Source organism: Protopterus annectens, chromosome 4.part0, assembly GCF_019279795.1.
Source record: "Protopterus annectens isolate FY-2018-M chromosome 4.part0, PAN1.0, whole genome shotgun sequence".
Taxonomy (NCBI): Eukaryota; Metazoa; Chordata; order Ceratodontiformes; family Protopteridae; genus Protopterus; species Protopterus annectens.
The window spans coordinates 258,710,213-258,732,505 of NC_056733.1; the positions used below are offsets into that span (position 1 = coordinate 258,710,213).

At 43.6% G+C, this 22,293-nt stretch overlaps 1 protein-coding gene across 2 annotated transcripts in view; it reads right to left on the minus strand.

The window, feature by feature from the left end:
* FBXW8 (F-box and WD repeat domain containing 8) overlaps positions 1-22,293 on the minus strand; it is a 1,953,337-nt gene that overhangs the window by 1,482,306 nt on the left and 448,738 nt on the right. For both annotated transcript variants that reach the window (XM_044068251.1, XM_044068250.1), the window contains one exon: positions 12,193-12,357. In XM_044068251.1, the coding sequence (XP_043924186.1) occupies positions 12,193-12,357 (165 nt within the window). The remainder of the gene's footprint in view (positions 1-12,192; positions 12,358-22,293) is intronic.

A 22,293-nucleotide genomic window follows, 5' to 3' on the forward strand; every position in this document is an offset into this window, starting at 1 on the left:
GGAATAAGCTTATCCTGAGGGGTTTGCTTAAACCTGAAGGATCACCGGCCAAGACTCAGTCAGTGAAACCTTCTAGGCCATCGAAGCCGTCGGCTCCCAGCTCGGTATGGCTTCTGCTTCAACTTCGGTTCTGGCTGGAACCGAAGTACCTATCTCTACGTCAACTTCGGCTCCGACTGGAGCCGAAGTACCTATCTCTCAATCGGCTCCGACTCTTCCGTCGGAACCGTCATGGAGTCGGAAACGCTCCAGGTCACCATCATTGGAGTCGATACACTCGGCTCCAGGGTCACCCTTATTGCAATCTGAGCAGAGTCATCGATCCCACTCTTCTCGGTCGTCTAGGCTATCTGACCATGATTTGGAGAGAGTGGTGAGCAAGCTTTTAAAGTCGTAAGCCCTGGCAAAAATGCTATCCAGTCCCCCTTACCAGGGTTCAGCTCTACCTTTTTCTCCAATAGTTCCTCCTTCGACTCATCCCTTGAGTTCGGAGCCGGAGCATGCTGTGGCTGGAACCGTGGGTCGGTCGGCAACGATACCTCTCCTTTCAGTGCCGTCGTCAGCTCCGATCTCTTCCATGGTGCCGTCCTTGGAGGGATCTGAGCGCCGGGACTCCCTCGTCGGCTCCGAGGGGGCGAGTGGCATCGGACCCTTGTCCGACCCCGTTCTCCCTCTCAGAGCTTCGACGGAGGTGAGTTTGGCTCCTACATCGGCTTCGCAGCCATCCCTCTTGGTGCCGGGAAGGATTCCGGTCTCTTCTATGGCATCGGGAAGGGGCGCCTTCGAGGTCATGAGGAGTGTGCTGGCATCTGAGTCAGCCTCAAGGTTGGCCTCATCGGCTCCTCCCCCCATGGTGCCTGCTCCTGCCTCTGCCCCTCCTCCAGACCCCAAGCGTGGGGAACAAGCACTGCAGGGCATCCCATTGGGTGTGTCTTCCTCTTCCGAGGCCTCCCCTGTTCATTCAGAGGAGCCCCCTCGAAAGAGAAAATGCAAGAGGAAGCATGTTGACTCCCCTGAGTCTGTCACTTCAGATACCGATTTGGAGGAGTCGGAAGGGTCCCCAAGATCCCCCTCTGAGGACATCTCCTTCTCAGACATCCTTGAAATCCTTAGGCAGAGGGGGAACTGGACTACCCTTAACCCTTCTGAGGATGAGTCGGTATTCCTGGACGCGTTTGGTTCCCGACCCTCCACCTCCTGGGTGTCTCCGCCTTTCGATCCACTGATGTCGGTGGTGGCTCGAAAAGCGTGGTCAGCTCCAGACACAATGGAACCAGCTCCCCATAGGCCCACAAAATTCAACACCGCCCCTCAGGACAAGCAATTTCTGACCAAGGGTGTTCCCGTTGATGCCATGGTGGTAGCAGCGGCCACTAAAAAGGAGATGGCTGAAACTTCTTCATCTGTCCATCCCCCTAATAAGGAATCTAGGATGATGGACAGATATGGGAAGCGGATGTTTTCCTCAGCGACCTTTTCCATGAGGTCTCTGAACTATTTGTGCCATTTTACTCACCTTCAAAGGGATCTCCTTAAAGATTTAGGAGATACCCTTCAAGATCCATCAGCTGCGGGGGCTCAGGCTAAGATTGCCTCCCAGCTGTCGACTCTAAATTCTGTAGTAAACTCCTCCATGCGGCTCATCTCTTATGCAGCTGATGGAGCGAGTAGGGCCGCAGGCATAGATGTGGCTTTGAGGAGACACGCTTGGATGCGGTTATGCAACTTTGCGGAACCCTTTAAGGCGTCTTTCACCAACACCCCCTTTGATGGTTCTGCTCTGTTTGGACCACAGGTGAAGGATACCCTTACCAGGTGTGAGCAGGAAGGCAAGACTCTCTCTGCCATTGGAGTCCTTTTTTCCACTCCTTCAAGACCGTATCCCAAGGGTCAGAAGAGTGGGAAGATGTGGTTCCGGAAATCCCAGGGAGCTGTGCCTGACACACATGGAGAGTTCCCCTCCAGGGGCAGAGGAGGGAACAACAATAGATGCTGCCCTAGGGGCAGGGGGGGGGTCCGCAAAATCAGGGCCAAAGAGAATCCTTCTCTGACAAGCCCTTCCAGCATCCCTGAAGTGCTGCCCGGCTGTCCACCTTCGGAGGCAGTCGGGGGAAGATTACCGCTGTACCCAGAAGCCTGGCAAAGTATAACAAAAGACAAATGGGTACTTTCTATCATATCCAAAGGCTACAAAATCCCCTTCTTTTGCACTCCCTACATTCCCAACAAATCCCTTCCAGATGTTCCACCCAATCTAAGGGATCAAGCAGTTCAAGAAATTTCAAAACTGCTAAGAAAAAGAGCCATCCAGTCAGTCCCAGCAGACCAACAAGGATCCGGAATTTACTCAAGGTTCTTTTTGGTACCAAAAAAGACAGGGGATTGGAGACCCATTCTGGATCTCAGCAGACTAAACAGGTTTGTTCAAAGAACGAAGTTCCGGATGGTCACGCTACAGTCCATTTTACCCTTTCTGGGTCAGGACAATTGGATGTGCTCCATAGATCTTCAGGATGCTCCAGAAGATTCCTCCGCTTCCAGCTGGGAGCCAGTCATTATCAGTTCAGAGCGCTGCCTTTTGGTCTCACTACAGCCCCCAGGGTGTTCACCAAATGTTTGGCAGTAGTCACCGCTCACTTGAGATGGCAACGATTCCAGGTGTTTCCATATTTAGACGACTGGCTCCTTACTGCAACCACCAGGCATCGCCTGCTGCTAGCCAGAGACTACACCATCCAAACGTGCTCCACTCTAGGCATCACAATAAATTTCGAAACGTCTGCATTGTCGCCTTGTCAATCTATCCCCTTTATAGGCGCAAACTTAAACACAAAGGACATGTCAGCGACTCTACCAGTAGACAGAGTGTTAGCCATTCGACGACATGTGCAGGTCTTATTAGGATGCAAAAAGATTCAGGCCAGATTTGTCTTAAAAACATTGGGTTTCATGGCAGCAGCTATAATACTAGTCCCCCTCGCATGCTTTCATATGAGGATTCTTCAGTGGATGCTGTTCACACAATGGTCTTTCCAGCAACTCCCGATGTCTCACAGGATAATGATCACACAGTCATGCAAAAACCAACTTGTTTGGTGGATGGATTCCCCATCATTACACCAGGGCAGACCATTCGTTCTTCCTCCCCCAGTAGCTACGGTGACCACGGACGCCCCCCTGATCGGGTGGGGGGGCATTATCAGGGCAGAACAGTCCAAGGCACCTGGCAGCCTCACGAGTACCATTGCATATCAATGTCTTGGAGATGAGGGCCGTGCTTTTAGCATTGCAAGCTCTTCAGAACTCTCTTCCCACCAGGACCATTGCAATTCAAACAGACAATATGTCAGTGGTATGGTACATAAACAAGCAGGGCGAAACCAAGTCATACCCCTTATGTCGAGAAGCACTCAGACTTTGGCAGTGGGCGATCTCTTCCCAATGGTTTCTGATAGCAACGCACATCCCTGGGAAGTCCAACGTTATAGCAGACAGGCTCAGCAGAGCAATTCTCATGCCTCACGTGTGGTCTCTCAATCAGACTGTGATGGACAGAATCTCCGCAAATGGGGTCAACCTTGCTGCAACCTTTTTGCCACCCCCTTCAACAGCAAGTGCAACAATTTTTTCTCTCTCCTACCTCTTCCCGGATACCTCCCCAGAGACGCTCTAGTTCACGATTGGCCCCAGGGACTTCTTTATGCATTCCTTCCATTCCCCCTGATTCCCAAACTAATTCAGAAAGCTACCACACTGGGATGCAAGATGATCCTCATTGCCCCTTACTGGCCTCGACAAATTTGGTTCCTCTTCCTGCATCATCACCTTCTGGAGCAGCCCTGGACCCAATTCCAGATCTCCTGATCCATCAATCGGGCGGGCTGCACCAATCTCTTCAATCTCTCCAGCTCACTGCTTGGTTTCTCCACTTCCGACTTTAGCCAGGCTTCCCAACATCTCCCATTCGGTGCGTGAAATCATCTTATCCTCGCATAAGTCGACCACTAGAAAGACTTATGCTATTAAGTGGAAATGTTTTTCCTTATGGGCAGAGAATAGGAATATAGATCCCTTTTCAGCCCCTGTGCATCATATTTTAGATTTTCTAGCAGAACTTTTTCGAACTGGATTCTCTTCTGCCACGATTAGAGTTCAGCTAGCTGCAATTTCAAACTTTCATACGGGCCTATCTGATTCAAGCATCATGTCCCATAAGCTTTGTAAAGCCTTTCTGAAGGGGACCACTCTACCCAGGCCCCCAGTAAGAGATCGCCCGCCTCCGTGGGATCTGAATTTGATTTTAGCTTCCCTGATACTGCCCCCCTTTGAACCAGCAGCTTCTTGTTCCTTGAAGTTTCTTTCTTGGAAAACCCTTCTTTTGGTTGCAGTTACGTCGGCCAGAAGAGTTTCTGAACTTCACGCTCTTTGTGTTCATCCTCCTTACCTAGTTTTTCACAATGATAGAGTTTCTCTTCGGATTAATCCTTCCTTTCTCCCAAAGGTTACTTCTGATTGTAATTTGAATCAGTCCATTGAACTGCCCATGTTCTTTCCGAATTATTCCTACAAGGCAGAATACAAATTACATCAGTTGGATGTCCATAGACAATTGCGCTTTTACTTGCATAGAACCAAGCAATTCAGAAAATCAGACCAGTTGTTCCTGTCTTACGCTGAAGGAAAACAAGGCATACCGGTGTCAAAAGTCACCTTATCTAGGTGGTTGTCTTCTACTATTATCTTTATATATCAGTTGAGAAATAAAGACCTTCCTGCTAAACCCAAAGGTCACTCCACCAGAGCTTAAGTACTTCTGTGGCTTTTCAGGCTAGATTGCCAATGGAAACTATTTGTGCGGCAGCTACCTGGGCTAATCCACATACCTTCATTTCACATTATAAGCTGGATGTGGCTTCCAGAAGCAGAGCTGATTTTGGTTCCACTGTTCTGAAGAGTCTGTTCCGATGAGCCACCCAGGATTGAGGTGCTAGGGACGCTGTCCCAACCAGCAAGAATGAAGGCGAGATGGACAACTTAACATTAAGAAGTTATGTACCTACCATAACGTTCCATGTTAGTTGTCTTCTTCTCGCCTTCTTTCTTGCGTCCCACCCTCCATCCCCCTATCCTAGTAGACCGAGAAGAGTTCCTTAGGCTTCTTTATCACTGGCTGAGTCTTCTCTGGCTGTTACTTCTGACTGTCAGTCTCTCCAGTAGTTTCCTGTATCCTACTACAGTTACTGTATTATCATGATTATTATTATTATGTCTGTAGTTAGGTTACCAAATGACATCTGGGTATCTAGCGCCAGGCATCATGGGATATAGGAGGGGGCCTCGAGCCAGTAAGCAGCTCTTGAGCTTTTGAAGATGTTCGAGTCGGAGCAGAGGATCGGCTCCGAACCCAACCAGCAAGAAAGAAGGCGAGAAGAAGACAACTAACATGGAATGTTATGGTAGGTACATAACTTCTTATTACTGCACTCGGAGTCGGTGAGAAATGCAAAAATATCAAAGGAAGGCTTTCCATAGTACTGGAAGATTCTCTGCTCAACTAACACTTTGGGACAACCTGTGTGGTGTCAGAAGGTAGTGAATGATCCTGTCAGTCACAAAATTGGCTTGATATGGGTTCCAATCAGAAACCAGTTCTAAAGCAAATTCCATTCTCAAACTCACATGGACTTTATGCAGACAGGATAGGATTGGGGTCCTCCCTGCCTGTGTATGTGCCAGACCATGGCCATATTGTTCAAGTGAATGACAAAAGCACTCTGCTGGATAAGATCTTGAAAGGTTTGAAGGGTAAGAAGAACTGCTATCATCTCCAACACATTAATGTGCAATATGACCTACTGAACCATACCCCTTGGACTGCTCACTGCAGACAATGACCTTCCCAATCCAGGGCCGAGGCATCCATGACAACAGGCACTGTGGGGGTGGGAAGCTGAAAAGGGTTACTCAGCGTGAGACTGGCTGCATGCATCCAGCAACTGAGCTGCATTTTGCAATATTTGAAAATGGGAAGTGAGACTGTCACAAGATCTGATACCACTGCATGCAGAGAGTCCATTGAAGAGCTCTCATGTGGAACCTGGCTTTGGGATCTAAGAAAACAGTAGCTGCCATCAATCTTAGTGCTTTGAGGCATAAATGGCCCAGTACTGAAGATCTATGTAGACCAGCATACACTATTCACTGTTCTTGGTTTCTCTCCCTTGAGACAAACTGACTCTGCAACTGACTGTGCCTAGGATGCACCCTATAAATTCAGAGTTTCTAGGGAATTCAACTGTGACTTCATAGTGCCACTGTAATACCAAAGGAATGGAATACATACTAAAAGAGTCCCACAGTTTTACGAGATGCCTCAGCACTGATGTGACCAGGGGACAAGCTGTTCAGACAGGGAAAGACATTTGTTCCCTGTAGGTTGTGGTGGGCTGCTACTACAACCACGCATTTAGTAAACACCCTTGGGACTGTGGTTTAAACAAATATCTGAAACTGTTAATGACTAGTTTCCACCTGAAACCATAGAAACCATCTTGACTCCTTGCCTATTTTGATGTGCAAGTCTGTGTCTTAGAAGTCTAACCAGCACATCCAGCCTCCCTTGGCCTGGCAAGAGAGTATCATTTGCACTGAGTCCATGTGGAATGAGACTACAGAGGTAAAATGGTTCAGACTACTTATATCTAAAACTGCATATGATCTGATTTGTTTTCTTTAGAATCCAAAAGAATCTCAAATAATATCTGGATCCATTCTGATCTGATGGTACCTGCTGCTGAATGTCTCTCTTTTGCTGAAGGGTGATGACTCCTTTTTTGGCTACTTTTCTTTGGAAGCTTGTGAAGCTAGATAAAGAAAGAGGTGGCAGCCTTGGAGGGCTGTGGAAGGGAGTTTTACACCCTTTGAATATAAGTATAGTAATCCATTTGACTACATCATGACTCACCATGCTAGAGCATGGAGAGAAAGGCTACCCATAGCTGGACAGTTAGGGGAGCCTTTTGATTCTGTTGGGATTATCCAGAAGTTGGGAAGTCTCAAAACACATTACTCTTTTTGCTTGTGGGCTGCCATCCATTTTGAAAGGCAATAAGACCATGCTACCCCAGCCCAGAATGTTGGTTCTGCTGTGGCTGTTGGGAGCTATATTTGAAACATATCTGCTCAGGATTTTTCTGGTTGCTAGCAAAGGTTCTCTGGAGTGCCTTAAAGAACAGTTATCATACTTTTTCTTTCTTTCTTGCAGCTTCTCTGTGACCTCTGTCTCAAAATATTCACAACCACTGAAAAGGACATTAATAAAGTATGCTTTGAAATTCTCATATAAATCTGTCAACTGTAGCAAGGCATGGTGGTGAATCATAATGCTGGCAATCACTCTTCTAGCTAATCCAACCACAGCATTGTGAGCAAGATAGATGAATGGCTAGAAATTAAAACCATATCTGCAGCCTGGGAATTTAGTTTTGTCTTCAGTCTTTCCTCATCCATTGGCAATGGTTTCAGTAAATGTCTGGAGTTCATCTGCCAAGATCCTACTGGACTCATGTAGGACAGATGGTGCCGTAGATTTATATCACTCACCAAGAAGAAAACACCATGGCCACACCATCTTAAAGGTCAACTGGTTTACTGTTCCTTAGAGAACCAGTCCCCTCCTAGGCTCCATGATCTTCAAACTCATCCACACAGACCACCCTCCAAGCTCAGATCCCTCTCCTCCTCCACTCACAACTGCCATACCCCACACACGAAACTACTAGTCACAAAACATGTCTTATTTTTAGGCCTCAAAATCTAGGAATCCATGCCATAACAACTTAATATTTTCATAATCAAATAAATAAATAATATTTACTATTTTCATATATAAACTTCAGTCATACCTCTCAACCTCTTAGAGCAACAAATAGGAACAAAGCCTAAAATGATGGGGGAGACAAATAGGAACAGATTTTAAATATTACTCTTAAAAAGTTGACAGAATAAAAGGTTTTGCATTAGCATTCATTTTCTGAAGGATGTGGAGTCTTAAACTCAAATGTTTGTCATTATTTAATGACTTCAATCCTCAGCTATTTGCCAGCAGAATACAGATTTTAGGAGGAACACATCAAAAATATGAGGCAAAAATCTGGACATTCTGCGAAAATCCATACAGTTGAGAGGTACACCTTCCACTATCATATAATATGATTATTTAATCCTTATCTACTCTGCCCCATCCATAACAAAATTACAGGAAATCACTCAAAAATATTTCACTGACATTGAACTATGGCTAAAAACTTCTGTCTTATTGCTTAATGCCAAAAAAAAAATTTACGCAATTCACTCAAAAACAACACCTTAATCAGAAACACACATTTCATACTACATCAAGTCATAAAACAAAATTAGAAACCATAAGCCCATAAGCCAAACTAAACTACTCGGAGTCATAATAGATGACAACCTCAGATTTGATCACTACATACTTCATTCCATCAAGAAAACTCACCCAAAACCCAGCTCCCTCTACAGGGTCAAACACTATCTGACAAATCAAGCAAGAATTATCTAAGCAGCAACATACCTCCTTCCTTCTCTATTATATGCTTCCCCTACTCTTACAAATATCAACACTACCTATTAAACTAAACTAGCCTCCGGTTACTACAAAATAGCTAAATTTGAAACTAACCAACCTTATAAAACACACCACTGCCTTGCATTAAAACAATTAAAATGGCTTGTACTCTCAGACCGTTGACATACAAGTAATCACTGCCCAAAACCTAATGTACTCTCCGGACAAATGCCCAGCATTACAAAATATTCTACTCTACTATTCACCCACTAGAGACCTTTGCTGTAGCAATAAACTTTCACTGTGTATCAGTAAGACATTCAACACTGTTGGAGACTCTCTCTACTCTCATTATGTGTCAAAACACTGAAATGAAATCCTCACACAGTTAAAACAGACAGAAAACTTAAATGGTTTCAAAACTTTGCTTAAACAGCACCTATGCCAAACATGGCACTGTTCTTCCTGCTCCCCTGGCTAGCTTTATTCAGATTACTTTTGTCCAACTCTTATAGCAACTTTGCTTCCCAATCTTTTTGTACCTTATCACTCCTCCTCATACTTATTTCCTAAACTCTTACTTTTCCTACTTCTCTCACACCCCATCACTAACTACAATTCTTCCTCTGTCCATTTATCTTCTTGCTCACTTCCATAACTTCTCCTTTTACATCCTTCATCAATGTTTCTCCTTTAAGAGTTGCACATCAGTAATGGAACCTAGAAAAATGGATGGCTTTACTAGACAGTCCCAATCCAGAGGTGGTCAGAGGATATAGTCTGGTCTTCCTGTTACCATAGTCACCATGCCAGGGTCATTCCAAGACTCCTGGAGAGCTAAGGAAAACATCGCGTCTTCCAGGGGTACCAAACAAGACGTTGAAAAGGTAACGTGAAAGCACCTGTCTAGAATCTTCAATGGAATCAAGGGGGATGTGAGATAGCCAACTTCCCTTATTTCACATGAGTTCAAGAATTATGCCAAACTCAAGGTCATGGGGTTAATGACCCTAATCCCCCCAATCAGTATTCAGCATGGGAAATTCTAAGAGAGAGTCAGGATCTTTCCTCTTATATCTATGTTTGTTTAGACTCCTTGAAAGGAAATTGTCCAAGGAAAAGGAATCACGAGGAGATCCAGCTTTGTAACTGTGAGGTCTCTAAAGGAGTTCCATTCTTCTGGTCTGGTCTGGAAGCTGCAGAGTCACAGTGTGATGAAACCAGGACGGAGATTTGGGTGGGGTGGGGGAGTGATCATAGTGTAGGGATATTTCTGCATTGAGGCTTGCAAGCTAGGTTTCAGAGTCAACTCCCAAAACCCTAAAGTCATCAATGGGCATCAGTGCTGACAGTCTGATGTGGAACAGGGCTGACACCAACTGCAGTGCATACCCCAATGGCAAGAGGACACATGTTCCAAGGTTTTCAGCAGCACTGAAGGTATCAGTGTTAACACAGGATATCAATCCCAAGGAAAGGGGCCCAGAGACCCATCAATACCAAAGATCTGTGGACTGTTAGTGCCAGAGATACCTGGTACCAAGGCTACAGAAAACTACTTTCCTGTGTAATTGGTGTCAAAACAGAGTATGTAAATGGAGTTCATGAGTGCCATGGAAACAAAAAGGGATATGATTAATCCATGTTCACCTGGGCCTACAACAAAGCATCAATCATCCTGGAATAGTCAATATTCCCAGTAACACTTTGAAGAAAGGACATCAAATCACAAGTCTATAGGAGGAAGGCCTGGAGGAAGTTAGTGTGACCTGCTCAGTATCAGATGGGGAGGATAAACTTTGGTGTCTAGATAAAAAGGCCAAGAGTGTTCATCCCTAAAAGGAACAGCTACTTCACTGTAAGAAATCACTTCATAAGACACCCCAGCCAAAGAAAGTCTCTATGCTCCCTTTTCATTTTTTTGACAGTAGGAAATCTAAAATGTGGCAGTGTACAGCTCTGTTTACTTTTAGATGTATCCATGGATCAAAGAAAATTGGTAGATACCGAAACCCTCTCCAGTTTTGTCCTTATCCAACAATCTTTTTAAATTCAACATATTTTGGCTGTCACTAAGGTCCACTTATCAAAATATAAAACTTACATAAAGACTGCATTCTGCTATCAAATGCTGGGTCCCCCAAACAAGTCATACAAACAACAGCATTGTGGTCTTTGAGAGGTATTTTTGTCACCACAAACTGTACATTTTTTAATCCAGTATTCTCCCTACTTAAAAACTGATCCAAACACAACACTTACACACAGACTTAACCAAGGAGCTTTAGCCAAATCCAGCAAGCCTAATAATACATTCCACATAAAAAGGGGAAGAAAATGGCATGGGAACCATAACCAAAGATGAAACAAAAGAAGACATAAATGTTGAATCTTTGATTAGGTTTCTTCACAAAATAACTGACCTTGAGTGATGAAAGCTGAATTTAAAGCTGAAAATTTTTAGAGAAGAATCATTCTGAAAAGACTGAAGAGCTTAGGGCCAGTGTTGTAAGGTACATGAGCAGCAAAGAAAATCTGGAGAGGCTACAAAGCACTATTATGGGTAGATGGGAGGAACTACAGTCTGAGAAACTTGAGCGCTGACCTGATGTGAACTTGCTGCTAAGTCCAAGAGGTTAAAAAGGATGGAAGTTATCATCTTAGATGTCCTATTACCTGTTCTGTAATCACAGCACCTCCAAATAAAATCAGGAAGCAAAACAGTGAACATGGAATGAAGAAAGATGTCAAGGAAAGGATAAGGCATATGAATGTGGAGAAATGGTACAAAAAAGGAGAAGAAGGAAAAAGAAAATGGCAGTAAGCCAGGGAATAAGGGTAGGAAAAAAGCAAACAAGAGAAGAGGAAACAGCGAAAGCCAGTAAATTCTTAAAATAAGTTAACTTAATGTGGAGGAGATAGTCATGTGCTAGCAAATTGTCTCAGGCAGGTGATGACAAAATGCAACTTTACAAAAAGACAGGAGATGCCAGGAGGCAGGAGCAGCACTTCACCAGATGCAGTCCCTGATGTACCCACAATTGTTCACAAGAAATGAAACCAGCAGTGCTGTTTCTAGTGGCAGAAAAACAGAAAGGCAAATAGGCAGTAGTAGAACTTTGCATGAGACCCGAACCTAAATGGTACACAGAAAGACAGCATGATCTTCAGACTATTCTTTTTCTTCTTCATAGAAGTGACAGCAGAGAAAGTGAGGAAGGAAAAGGATGCAGAATAAGGAGGTAGGCTGAAAATCGCAAAAGGAGGATGTCACCAACACTGAACCTAGGGATCACTACTCACCAGTTAAACCTTGGCAACAATGAGAGTTGTAATAACAGCAGTTTACTGATGCACTCTGATATTGGGGGAAAGAGCGCCCAATGTTTGTTCAGTAATACAGTATGATATCAGACACTGAGGGGTGCCTATGCAGGCATGATTTAAACACAGTTTATCTTCACCTTCCCAATGTACTGACTCAGGCAAGAGGCTGATGAGAGTTTTTTTTTAAAGAAATACCAAGAACTTCTTCAATTTCAAATTCAGACTCTCAATATATCCACCACAGAGCAACAAAACATGCATACAAGCTGAAAACTTACTTTCCAGTTCATGGTAAGGGTGTGTTCTTTATTTCTGCAGTCTCGCAGGATGGCCTTCCAGCAGGGATATTCAGAGATGTCAGTACTGGCATGGTGACCCTCCTGCTGGCACAGTCGGTACCATAATACTTCATCTTCAGCAAGTACTTTCCAGGTCTTACTCACCTAAAACGATAAATGTAAAATACAGCCATTAGTCCTCTAATCCAGAAAAATAAATGATCCCTTTTCATCACTCCTTCTCTTTTCATACATTCTATCCGTGAACAATAGATATACTCCATTCATGAACTTCATTCTCTGAAAAGTGACGAGTCCCTTCATTTTTTTAAATTCCCTAAAATTACTTAACAGTATTAACAAGGTTATGTGTATTGACAGAATCATTAAAAAGGAAACAGGCATTCTGAAGGGAAAACATAAAAATTTAAATGTGCATGCATGCAGTGGAACATTAAAAAGAATATAACATAATGACTATACAACATTCTCCTCGAAAACTGTCCTACCATGGTCCAGAAAGAAGAGAAAGAAAACTACTACCACTCTGTAATAAGCATATAAGTCAGACTAAATGATTACAAACATGTTTGTAACTATGTATATCTCACACACACACACATATATATCTACATGTTAGTCAACTGTGGTTAAAGGCAACATCTGTTTTGTTAAGACTTTGGTTGACAAAACAGAAAGTTGACAGCTGTGCGAGACTACTACAGTACTGGGGTTGGGGAACATGTCCTTTCCCCAGTATTGTGCAATCTCAGAGTTAGAACATATGGAAGGTGCAAGGGGCTTGCTCCCCTGCAAAAAACTTGTTTTGTTTTTATTGCAAGCTCCAAGGCTACTTCTCAGAGCATTCACAGTTGCATGTCAATATTACTTTTTTTTTTTTCGATTATTATGTATCAATGTATGCAATGTCGATATTTCAACGTATTTTACCATACCCACATTAGGTGTATGTATTATTTATACAAATATATATATATATATATATATATATATATATATATATACACACACACTTATATAGAGACAGAGTGACAGAGTGAGAGGCAAAGAACTGTAGACACACATTAATATATGTACGTCTGTATGACTGCTTAATAAGACTAAACTCAAACAGTATGTTTCAAGATTGCAGACCTGTACATAATGTTTCTGAGATACAAATAGCAAAGGCTGTTTTAAAAAATAAGCATGCCTACTTCTGAATAATGCTGCAAACTCTTAGATAATTAACTACTTCTACCAAAAATGGAAATATGAATCAAAAAAGACATGGAAATATGAAACTGAAGCAACTTCTATAACACTTTATTCACAGCCAGCTCCTTAGCACAAAGGCAAGACGTCCATTTGTACCCACCAGTGATCCAAGCTCAGGAATAGACTCAAGTTATTGGTAAAGTTAGCCAGGGGAAGAAGACGAAGCAAATGATGGCTATCTCCTATTTCAGGGGGAGAGTCTGAGGAACCACATACCTGTGAAACTTCTGATGGAGACCAGGAGGTTCACAGGTCATCTTAAGGTAATGCGGGAGGCAGAAACAACTTCTTGACATCAGTGCACTAGCCACTCTATAAATGATGGCTACCAGGCTTTTTACTCACTACTCCCTAGCACAGCATTCTCACCCCAGGCCTAGTGTTGGCTTATTATGGAAGCAGTCTTCCCAAATAGTTGGGGGCCCACCTAGAGAAGATACAGGTCTGGGGAACCTGGTAAGCAGCAACTGGTGGAGCCAGGGGTGAGCAGGTAGATAAGTCAGGAGGAACAGCTTGAGGTTGTATGGGGCTGGAGTGGCACATAAAAAAGAAATTACTTCATTCTCTGACTACATGCTTGGTCTAGCTCAGCACTGCAGAAGAAATTAAGCCACAGCCTGTCTTGACACTCCGTGGATGTACAGCAAGAAAACCATAGAAACAATACCATCACATTATAGCACATGCACACTAAAAAACATGTGTATGCAGGCCAACTCACTCACTCATGGTGCATGGCACATACTCGTAGACATGCGTACCCCTCTAAGAGCAATTTGGAGGATCATCATTTCAACTACAGCATGTCTTTGGGATCTTACTCTCAAATCTTACTTAAGTAAAATGGAATTATTCCCCTTAAGGTACACACAGGAACAATTGTATTGGAGGCCTTTGCCTTCAGGGTCATAATTATTTATTTTATATATGTGGTTTTCACTCTGGCTTGCTGAGCATCAAACCTCCTCCTATCAGTCTTAAGTTCATTCATTCATTCATTCATTCATTCTGCTGTGCTGGGCATAGCCGGCCTTAGGGATAGGCCAACTACGCGGCTGCCTAGAGTGCCACTGTAGCAGGGGCTCTTTTCCTGTATTTATTTGGTGTAGGTAGACCAGAATGGGGACACCAGGTGGTGTGGGGGGGTGCCATGGAGCCCTTTTGCCTAGGGCACCAGTTGACCTAATGCCGCTCCTGGTACTGGGTATTCCTAGCATGAAGGGCAATATCAAACCACAGAAGTTGTCATCCAGCCAGACACTGCAGTAGTTTGCACCCTGTTCTACATCCCAGCAATTAAACTGTTTCTGCAGATGTCCTAACCCTGCCCCTAGTGGATGACTTGAGCACCCGCATCACCACAAGACATTATTTGCCCTCCCCATGCATGTGCAAGCTTCTATGCACATATTAATGAGAGCCAACCTCACTGGCTTGGGATCTCCAAGCCCTACCTCAGTGGTGCATCCAAGCCACTGCTTATATGTTGACAAACTAATCAGAAGTCACCTCTCCATCTCCCAAAACACGGAAAGAACAGGCCTGTCTCTCACCTTGGATGAACAAAAGGGGCAATGGAGTAAGATAGAGAAGTCACAGGAACAAATCACCTGGGCAAAAAAATAACTCCTCCTCCTCCTCACTGGTATTAATTCATAAGGTAGGCATTACCATCTCTCTTGTATTATACATGAAACATGCTAAAAACGTGGTTTTGCATAAAATAGCTAGCTCATTATTCTCATACTAGCTGTCTATAAATATTATCAACCTATTGCTTACCTTACAGACAGCAGTGAAAAAACAAACACAGGATGCAGCCTTTTCATTCACTGCAGGTGTTACCTTTTTTTTTTTTTTTTGGAAAAGGGACCACTGTGGACTACATGCAATCTTTAATGGCAAATAAGGATCTATGATTCAGTCAGCCCACCATTATTCTGCCTCTGCTATCACAGCAGAGGCTACAGAATATATTTTTTTCCCTTTTTCATTTCATTCAGTTTCCCAGTAATACTCCTTTTTTCTGTTGTGTATTACCATACACATTTACATGATAAATGATTAATATGACTTTAGATTCTTGTTCTACTGAATGTTCATCATCAAAGCTTACACCCTTTGGCCAAGTATAACATTTTAAATTACACTGCATTCATACGAGTCAAGTCCCCCTGCACCTCATCACATCCTTGCATCTCTGTATATTCTACCTCTGGGATCACACAATAGTGTGTGTGGAAGGGGGTAAGGATTTATCCTAATCCTCACTGCTCTGCAATCTCACTACAGTCCAGTTCAATGTTACTGTACAGGGCACCTATCATCATGTAGTTGATGAACTAGTAAATGACTACTTGTCCATGCTCCACACAACAGTGTGTGTGTGTGCACGGACATAGGACTATATTTATAAATGTCGACAATCCACATTGTCGACATTACAGTACTGAACCCATTTCATCAAAACTTGACTCCACAAGACTCTGAGATGGACTACACCAGCCGTCCTGCAGGTGGGCGAGTACCTGACTCGCAGAAGTTTAGAGATCAACAAAGAATAGTTATGTAAAATCTTACCATAATGATAGACGTCCTTCTCTTCTCTGTTGCAGTATTCTTATCATGAGAGAGCTCTCCACTGCAGGTGACCTGATGTTGACCAGTATACAAAAGTCTTTCACTACTATAGGATGTGTAGTACATTGCACGTAGGCTGCTGTCGTATGTTGGCCATAAAAGAAATATACTCAAGCATCCACCTAAGAACTGAATGACCCAGGAGGAAGCCAGCCTAAGGAAAGTAGGGTATAACCATCCAATGAAAGGAACCAAACCACCAGGGGGAAGGAGGGAGAGATTGGAATACTGCAGCAGAGAAGAGAGGACATCTATCGTTATGGTAAGATTTTACACAACTGTTCTAGGTCCTTCTGTTCATCTGTTTCAGTATTCTTAACACGTGGGAGAATACAAAAGCTTATGAAGCGAGGGTGGAGGAAGGAGCAGTAGAGCCCTCCAGGAACCCATGGAGTATGGCTCTGGCAAATCCTGCTCTGGACCTAGAAATGCCATCCAATTTGTAATGTTTAGTGAAGGTATGAACAGAAGTTCAAGTAGCTGCTTCGAGAATAGAGCTAGTGTCCAATTCCTTGAAGAAGGCCCCTGACAAGGCTACAGCCCTAGTGGAATGGGCCTTTATAGAACAGGCAAGGGTTTTCCCATGTTTCACACAGCAGAAAGAAAAAGACTTAGAAATCCAGGTAGAAATAAGTCTGCTTGGAAACAGGTAATCCCAGGGCCCTGGGATGACAGCAGGCAAAAAGCTGCTCTGATTTCCTAATGGCTTTAGTCTTGTCTAAGTAAAATCTAAGTTGTCTATGCACATCCAGGGTATGCAATACCTTCTAACTAGGACTTTGTGGAGAAGGAAAGAATGGCTTGGTTGAGTGACAATTCATTGCCTACCTTGGGCATAAAGGAAGGGTTAGTACGCAAGGACACCCTGTCTTTATGGAAAACCAAAAAGGGGGGAAGAGGCCATATTGGCCTGGAGCTCAGACACATATCTGGCTGATGTGACAGCTAAGAGAAGCACAGTCTTCCAGGAGCAATACAGCAAGGATGCTGACGAAGCTGGCTTGAATGGGAGAAAAGTCAGCTTTTCTAGCACAGAATTAAGATCCCAGGGTGGAGGAATAGGTTTCCTGGGAGGTCTAATTGAAGGACGCCTTTAAGGAATTGCTTAATCTCAAACCTGCTAGCTAGAGGGAGGGATACAGGCAGACAGGCAGAAATAGCTGATATATGGGCCTACACTGCAAAGTAGGTAAAGCCAGGATTTAGAAATTCACACAAACAGGTTAGAACAAGGGGGATTTCCAGTTTTAGTGGTTCCTGGTTTCATGAGAGACACCAAATTGAAAATCTCTTCCATTTGGCTAGGTAGTACTTCCTGGTATTGGGTTTCCTGGCCTCCTGCAGAACCCTACGCATGTCTGAAAGGAATTAAAACCCTATCACCCGTAGAGTCAGCTAGATGTTAGACAAGTGAGGATGGATGAAAGTTCCTTTGTTTTATGTGAGAAGGTCCACCCTGTGCAGTAACTTGGACTGGAGGAAGGGGGTGCAATGGGAGTCCTGGGTTTAGAGACACCTGTTTTGAAGTTCCCTCTTTAGACTGTGGATGAGAGGAACTGGAAAGTCTATAGAGTGCGAATGCTGCATCCAAAGAGACTTTAGAAACCACTGTAGTTTATTCATATGAAGTTTTGTCAGAGGGAGCATTGGGATAATGAATGCCATGAAACCCAAAACCCTGAAGAATTCCCTGGCTTAAATGTGGTGAAGGGGTAAAAGGTTTCTGAAACAGGACTGGAGGACCATTGCCTTTTGAAGAAGGAAAGATACTCTCATGAGGTTTGTCTGAATCCTGCACCCCAGGAAGATATGATCCTGAGAGGGGCAGAGAATCAATTTTGTGTAGTTTATGGTGAATCCCAGGCATTGTAGAAGAAAACCTGCACAGACAATGTTTCTCTCTAGGAACTCTGGGAAAGCTACCATAAAGAAAAGATCATCTAGGTAGGGGGAAAATATGGATGCCCTGAAGTCTGCAATAGGCAATCACAGGAGCTAGACATTTTGTAAACAAACCTGGTGTGGTGGAAAGTCCAAACGACAAAGCAGAGAACTGAAAATTCCAGGAAGCCACAGAGAAACAAAAAAACTTTCTGCATTTGGGGTGTATGGGAATGTGTAGATACATGCCTTTGACAGCCAGGGTGTCTAAGAAAGCTTGTGGCAGAACTAAATGGAACAAGGTTTGAAGAATTAACATACACAAGGAAGATAACTTCAGAAAGGTGTTGAGATGAGACAAATTTAAGATGGGCCTCCAAAGGTCATCCTATCCAGGTGACAGGAACATTCTGGAGTAGAATCTTCTTCCTTTTTGACATTAAGGAACTTCCTGAATGGTTCCTTGTCTCCATAGGTCTAGAAGTGCCTCTGGAAAAGAGGATAGTTGTTCCTTTGGTGGCTGTGGAGTGCCTCTGAAAGAAGGCAGGGAGTCCAACACCAGAAAGTACCCTTTTTGAATGATGGAGAGAACCCAGGAGTCTTCAGTTATGCTTTCCCAGACTGGCAGGGACAGAGAGAGACAATGGGAAAAAGGAATATGAGTGGGGTTAGTTGGACAGTCAGAGAGACCTAGGCTTGTCTGGAAAGGAATGCCTCTGAGCCAGAGTTGCAGGGGCAGTCCTGGACTGCTGAGGTCTCCTACCATCCTTTTTTGATTTAGGTGGAGGAGGCAGGAATGCCTATGTACAAAGGCAGTTTTTATTGGGTAATTTCTCTGGAATTTAGGCACTGAGGAAAAAAACGATGTGCTTCAATTCTTGCATCTCTTTTCCTGCAGATATTTAAATAAACTAGATGCTGTAGGACCAAATAAGGTGGAATTGTCCAAAGGGGCATCCATAAGCTTGGATTTAATATCCTCTGGTAATGGCTGGAGTCTTAACCAGGAGAATCTCATTAAGACAGAGCCAGAAGCAGCTGCCCTGGCAGAGGCCTCTGCAGCATCACAGTTGCATTTGATGAAGTGCTGGCCTTCCTGTGAGGAAGGTCTCAGCAGGGATGCAGTCAAAGTCTTAGTGTCGCAGTCAGGTAAATCTGAAATTACCTGAGACAGTTGGGAAAGAAGGTCTAAGGCAAATTTGGTCATGTGTGTCTTGACAATTTATGGCTCTAAATGCCACGGTGGCAGAAGTATACACTTTCTTGCCTAGTCTTTCCAGGTTCCTTCTGTTCTTATCAGAAGGAAGGAGAGAGGTTGAACGCAGTAACCTGGATGGTTTGTCTGAAGCTACTGAAATCATAGATGGATCTGCTGAAAGGCATTTAAACAAAAACTTACAGTCCTCTGGGACCTTGTAAAACCAGTCAGGCTTCTTAGGAGCAGGAGGCAAGGTGTCTGGGGCCTTGGAAGCAGAGGCGAAGGCATCCAGAAAAGCAGGTAACACAGGAGGAATAATTGAAGGACTGGGTGATTCCACCTGCAGAAGGTCATAGCACCTCATTTATATTTCAGATACCGAGTGCTATCCCATTTGAAAAGTTCTCTCATTTTCACTAAGGTCTCACCAAAGGAGAGTTCTTCCATGGATGAGTCTCTTCAATTGGAGTCCTCCTCTAGGGAAGCAAAATCTAGAGAGGAGGAGATCTGTGAGGAGTAGGCTAGGGATTCCTCTTCATCTGAGGAAACCTCCTCCCTAACTATTTTTTGTGCTGATGCTCTGCATGGTGGTGCAGGGATAGATCTCCCAGAGGGGGGCTTAAGGACCACAAGGGCCTTGAAAAGTCCTTTGGTGAACTATTCCCAGTCACTAGTAGGTTCCTTAGGAGGGGACAAATGTTTTTTTTTTCTTTTTTCTTTTGATGCAAGTCTGCCAGACTTAGGCCTACATTCAATGGCATCTGAGTGGATTTCCTCTCACACCAGGATCTGAGGTATCCCTGTAAGGCCTTCGGTTATTATGAGCCTCGGTTCCCCTTGTACATCCTGGACGGATGCCTGCTCAACCTTTGAGGACGTGCCAGCGGTTGGATCCAGGGTGACCTCAACATCGGGCTAGGCCTATGATCTGGAACCAGGAACTGGACGCATCTCCGGGCTCTCATCCTCATCGGGAGATATGTCCATATGAACAGGCACAGCAGCAGCTTCAGGCCTTGGCTTTTTCTCCTTCGGCTTAGTGGCAGACTTGCCCTCAGGCTGAGAAGATCAATCCACCCTGCTTTGCACTAATAACTCTAAGCACTGGTTTTCCAAGTAAATGGCTAAGGAGGAAAGCCTACTTCTAAGGATCTTGGGTATAAAGGCCTGGCAAATGGGACCAGATCTGTGATCGTGGGTAGGCCCTATACAGAACAGACACTGTAAATGGCTATCCTTATGTGGAATTTGTCTTCAACACTGCCATTTGCCTTTTTTGGATGACAAGAACCCTACCACTACACAGTGGTAAAAGAAAACAGATTTTCCCAATGGGGCACTTATCTGAAAATTCACAGAAAACAGCAAACGGCTCAGACAGCAGACCGACGTTCAATGTGGAGGATGGACTGGTGGTAGAGAAGTCCTGAGGTAGATGCATGCATATGTCACTTTTATGACCGCCATACGACAGCAGCCTACGTGCAACGTATCACGCATCCTACAGTGTTGAAAGACTTTTATACATTGGCTGACTTTGGGTCATCTGCAGTGGAAAGCTTCCTCATGTTTAGAATACTGCAACAGATGAACAGAAGGCCATCACAAGTTTCAACCAAATCAAACAATCAATCAATCAGTACATTTAACTGCTATCCTCTCTATATTACAATAATATATTTGTGTGTGTGTGTGTGTGTGTGTGTGTGTGTGTGTGTGTGTGTGTGTGTGTGTGTGTGTGTGTGTGTGTGTGTGTGTGTGTGTGTGTGTGTGTGAGACACACACACACACACACACACACACACACACACACACACACACACACACACACACACACACACACACACAGACAAAAAGCACATGGTGCACATTCACTCAAGAAGCTCCCCAACTGTTTAGACCCCAGCACTGCTATTATTCCCTTGGTGCTGCTGTTATATAACTCTGACATATACTCATTTGATGATCTCTTACCTGGTCTTTGTTTACATATATATTCTCTGAAAAATACTTAGATATAGTACTGTGCCAGTTTTAGCCACCATAATGCTCTCCCCTGCAAGGTACTGAAAGGTGTGCTGCTTTCTGAGGAACATACCTGCTGAAGCAGATGCATATCAAAATTATTACGGCTGCAGGATTCCAGTATGATAATGGGATTTCTTCTAGTGGAGGACTACAATCTTCAGAGTTTTTCTCTTAGAAATCCAAGACTGCTTTCCTGTGCTACGGCCATTACTGGGTACAGTGGCTACAAAAGAGAACTGCACACATGCTCACATCAACCTTTTTTGTCTCTATGGTATCATCATCATCATCATGCCACTTAGGCTGCTTTTCCCAGCAGTACATTTTTGGTAGCCACTACTGCAGAGTTTCTGATTTAAACTGGAAGTACATTTTAGTTAACTTGGTTAAGGACAGATGATGCCCAAGAACACTGACTTGACATTTTTTTCCAGGGGAAAATACCAGTAAATCCCAAACCTGGGCTGAGTACTGGAAAAATGTGAGATTTTCATGGAATTTGGCATTTTAAGTCAGAGCACCCTTTCACCACAACTTGTTTTTTTTTCTCATATTTACTACATATAATACTGTCAGCTTGTTTTATTAACTGTGCTGCACCCTAGCACCTGTTTTAATTTTGCATATATATATATATATATATATATATATATATATATATATATACATGTATCAGAGAATTACAACAAAATCATGGTAGTGGCCAGAAAATAAATTTAAAAATCATAGGTATAATTCCTGGATTTCATCTCATGAAAATGGATTTTTTTTTGACAGTCATAAACCAGGTGATGCCCTCTAAGAAAGTCTGTTGATACTCCTGTGACCATAAAATCCACCCTAAAGACAGTCAGCTTTAGTGCCTTTTATGTCTAAAGAAGAGAACAACACTCAACCGCATGTAACTGCACTTTGATTTCATAAAGAACAGCAAACATTTAGTCTATGGACATAAAAATGCAGGAACCTTTTGCGGTTTCTCCTTCTGCTTGATCAGTAAGTGGAAAAGGATAAGGTTCAAAGAGAGCAATGGAGGGCTCCAGAAATGCATAAATGTATCAAATGGAAACAAATGG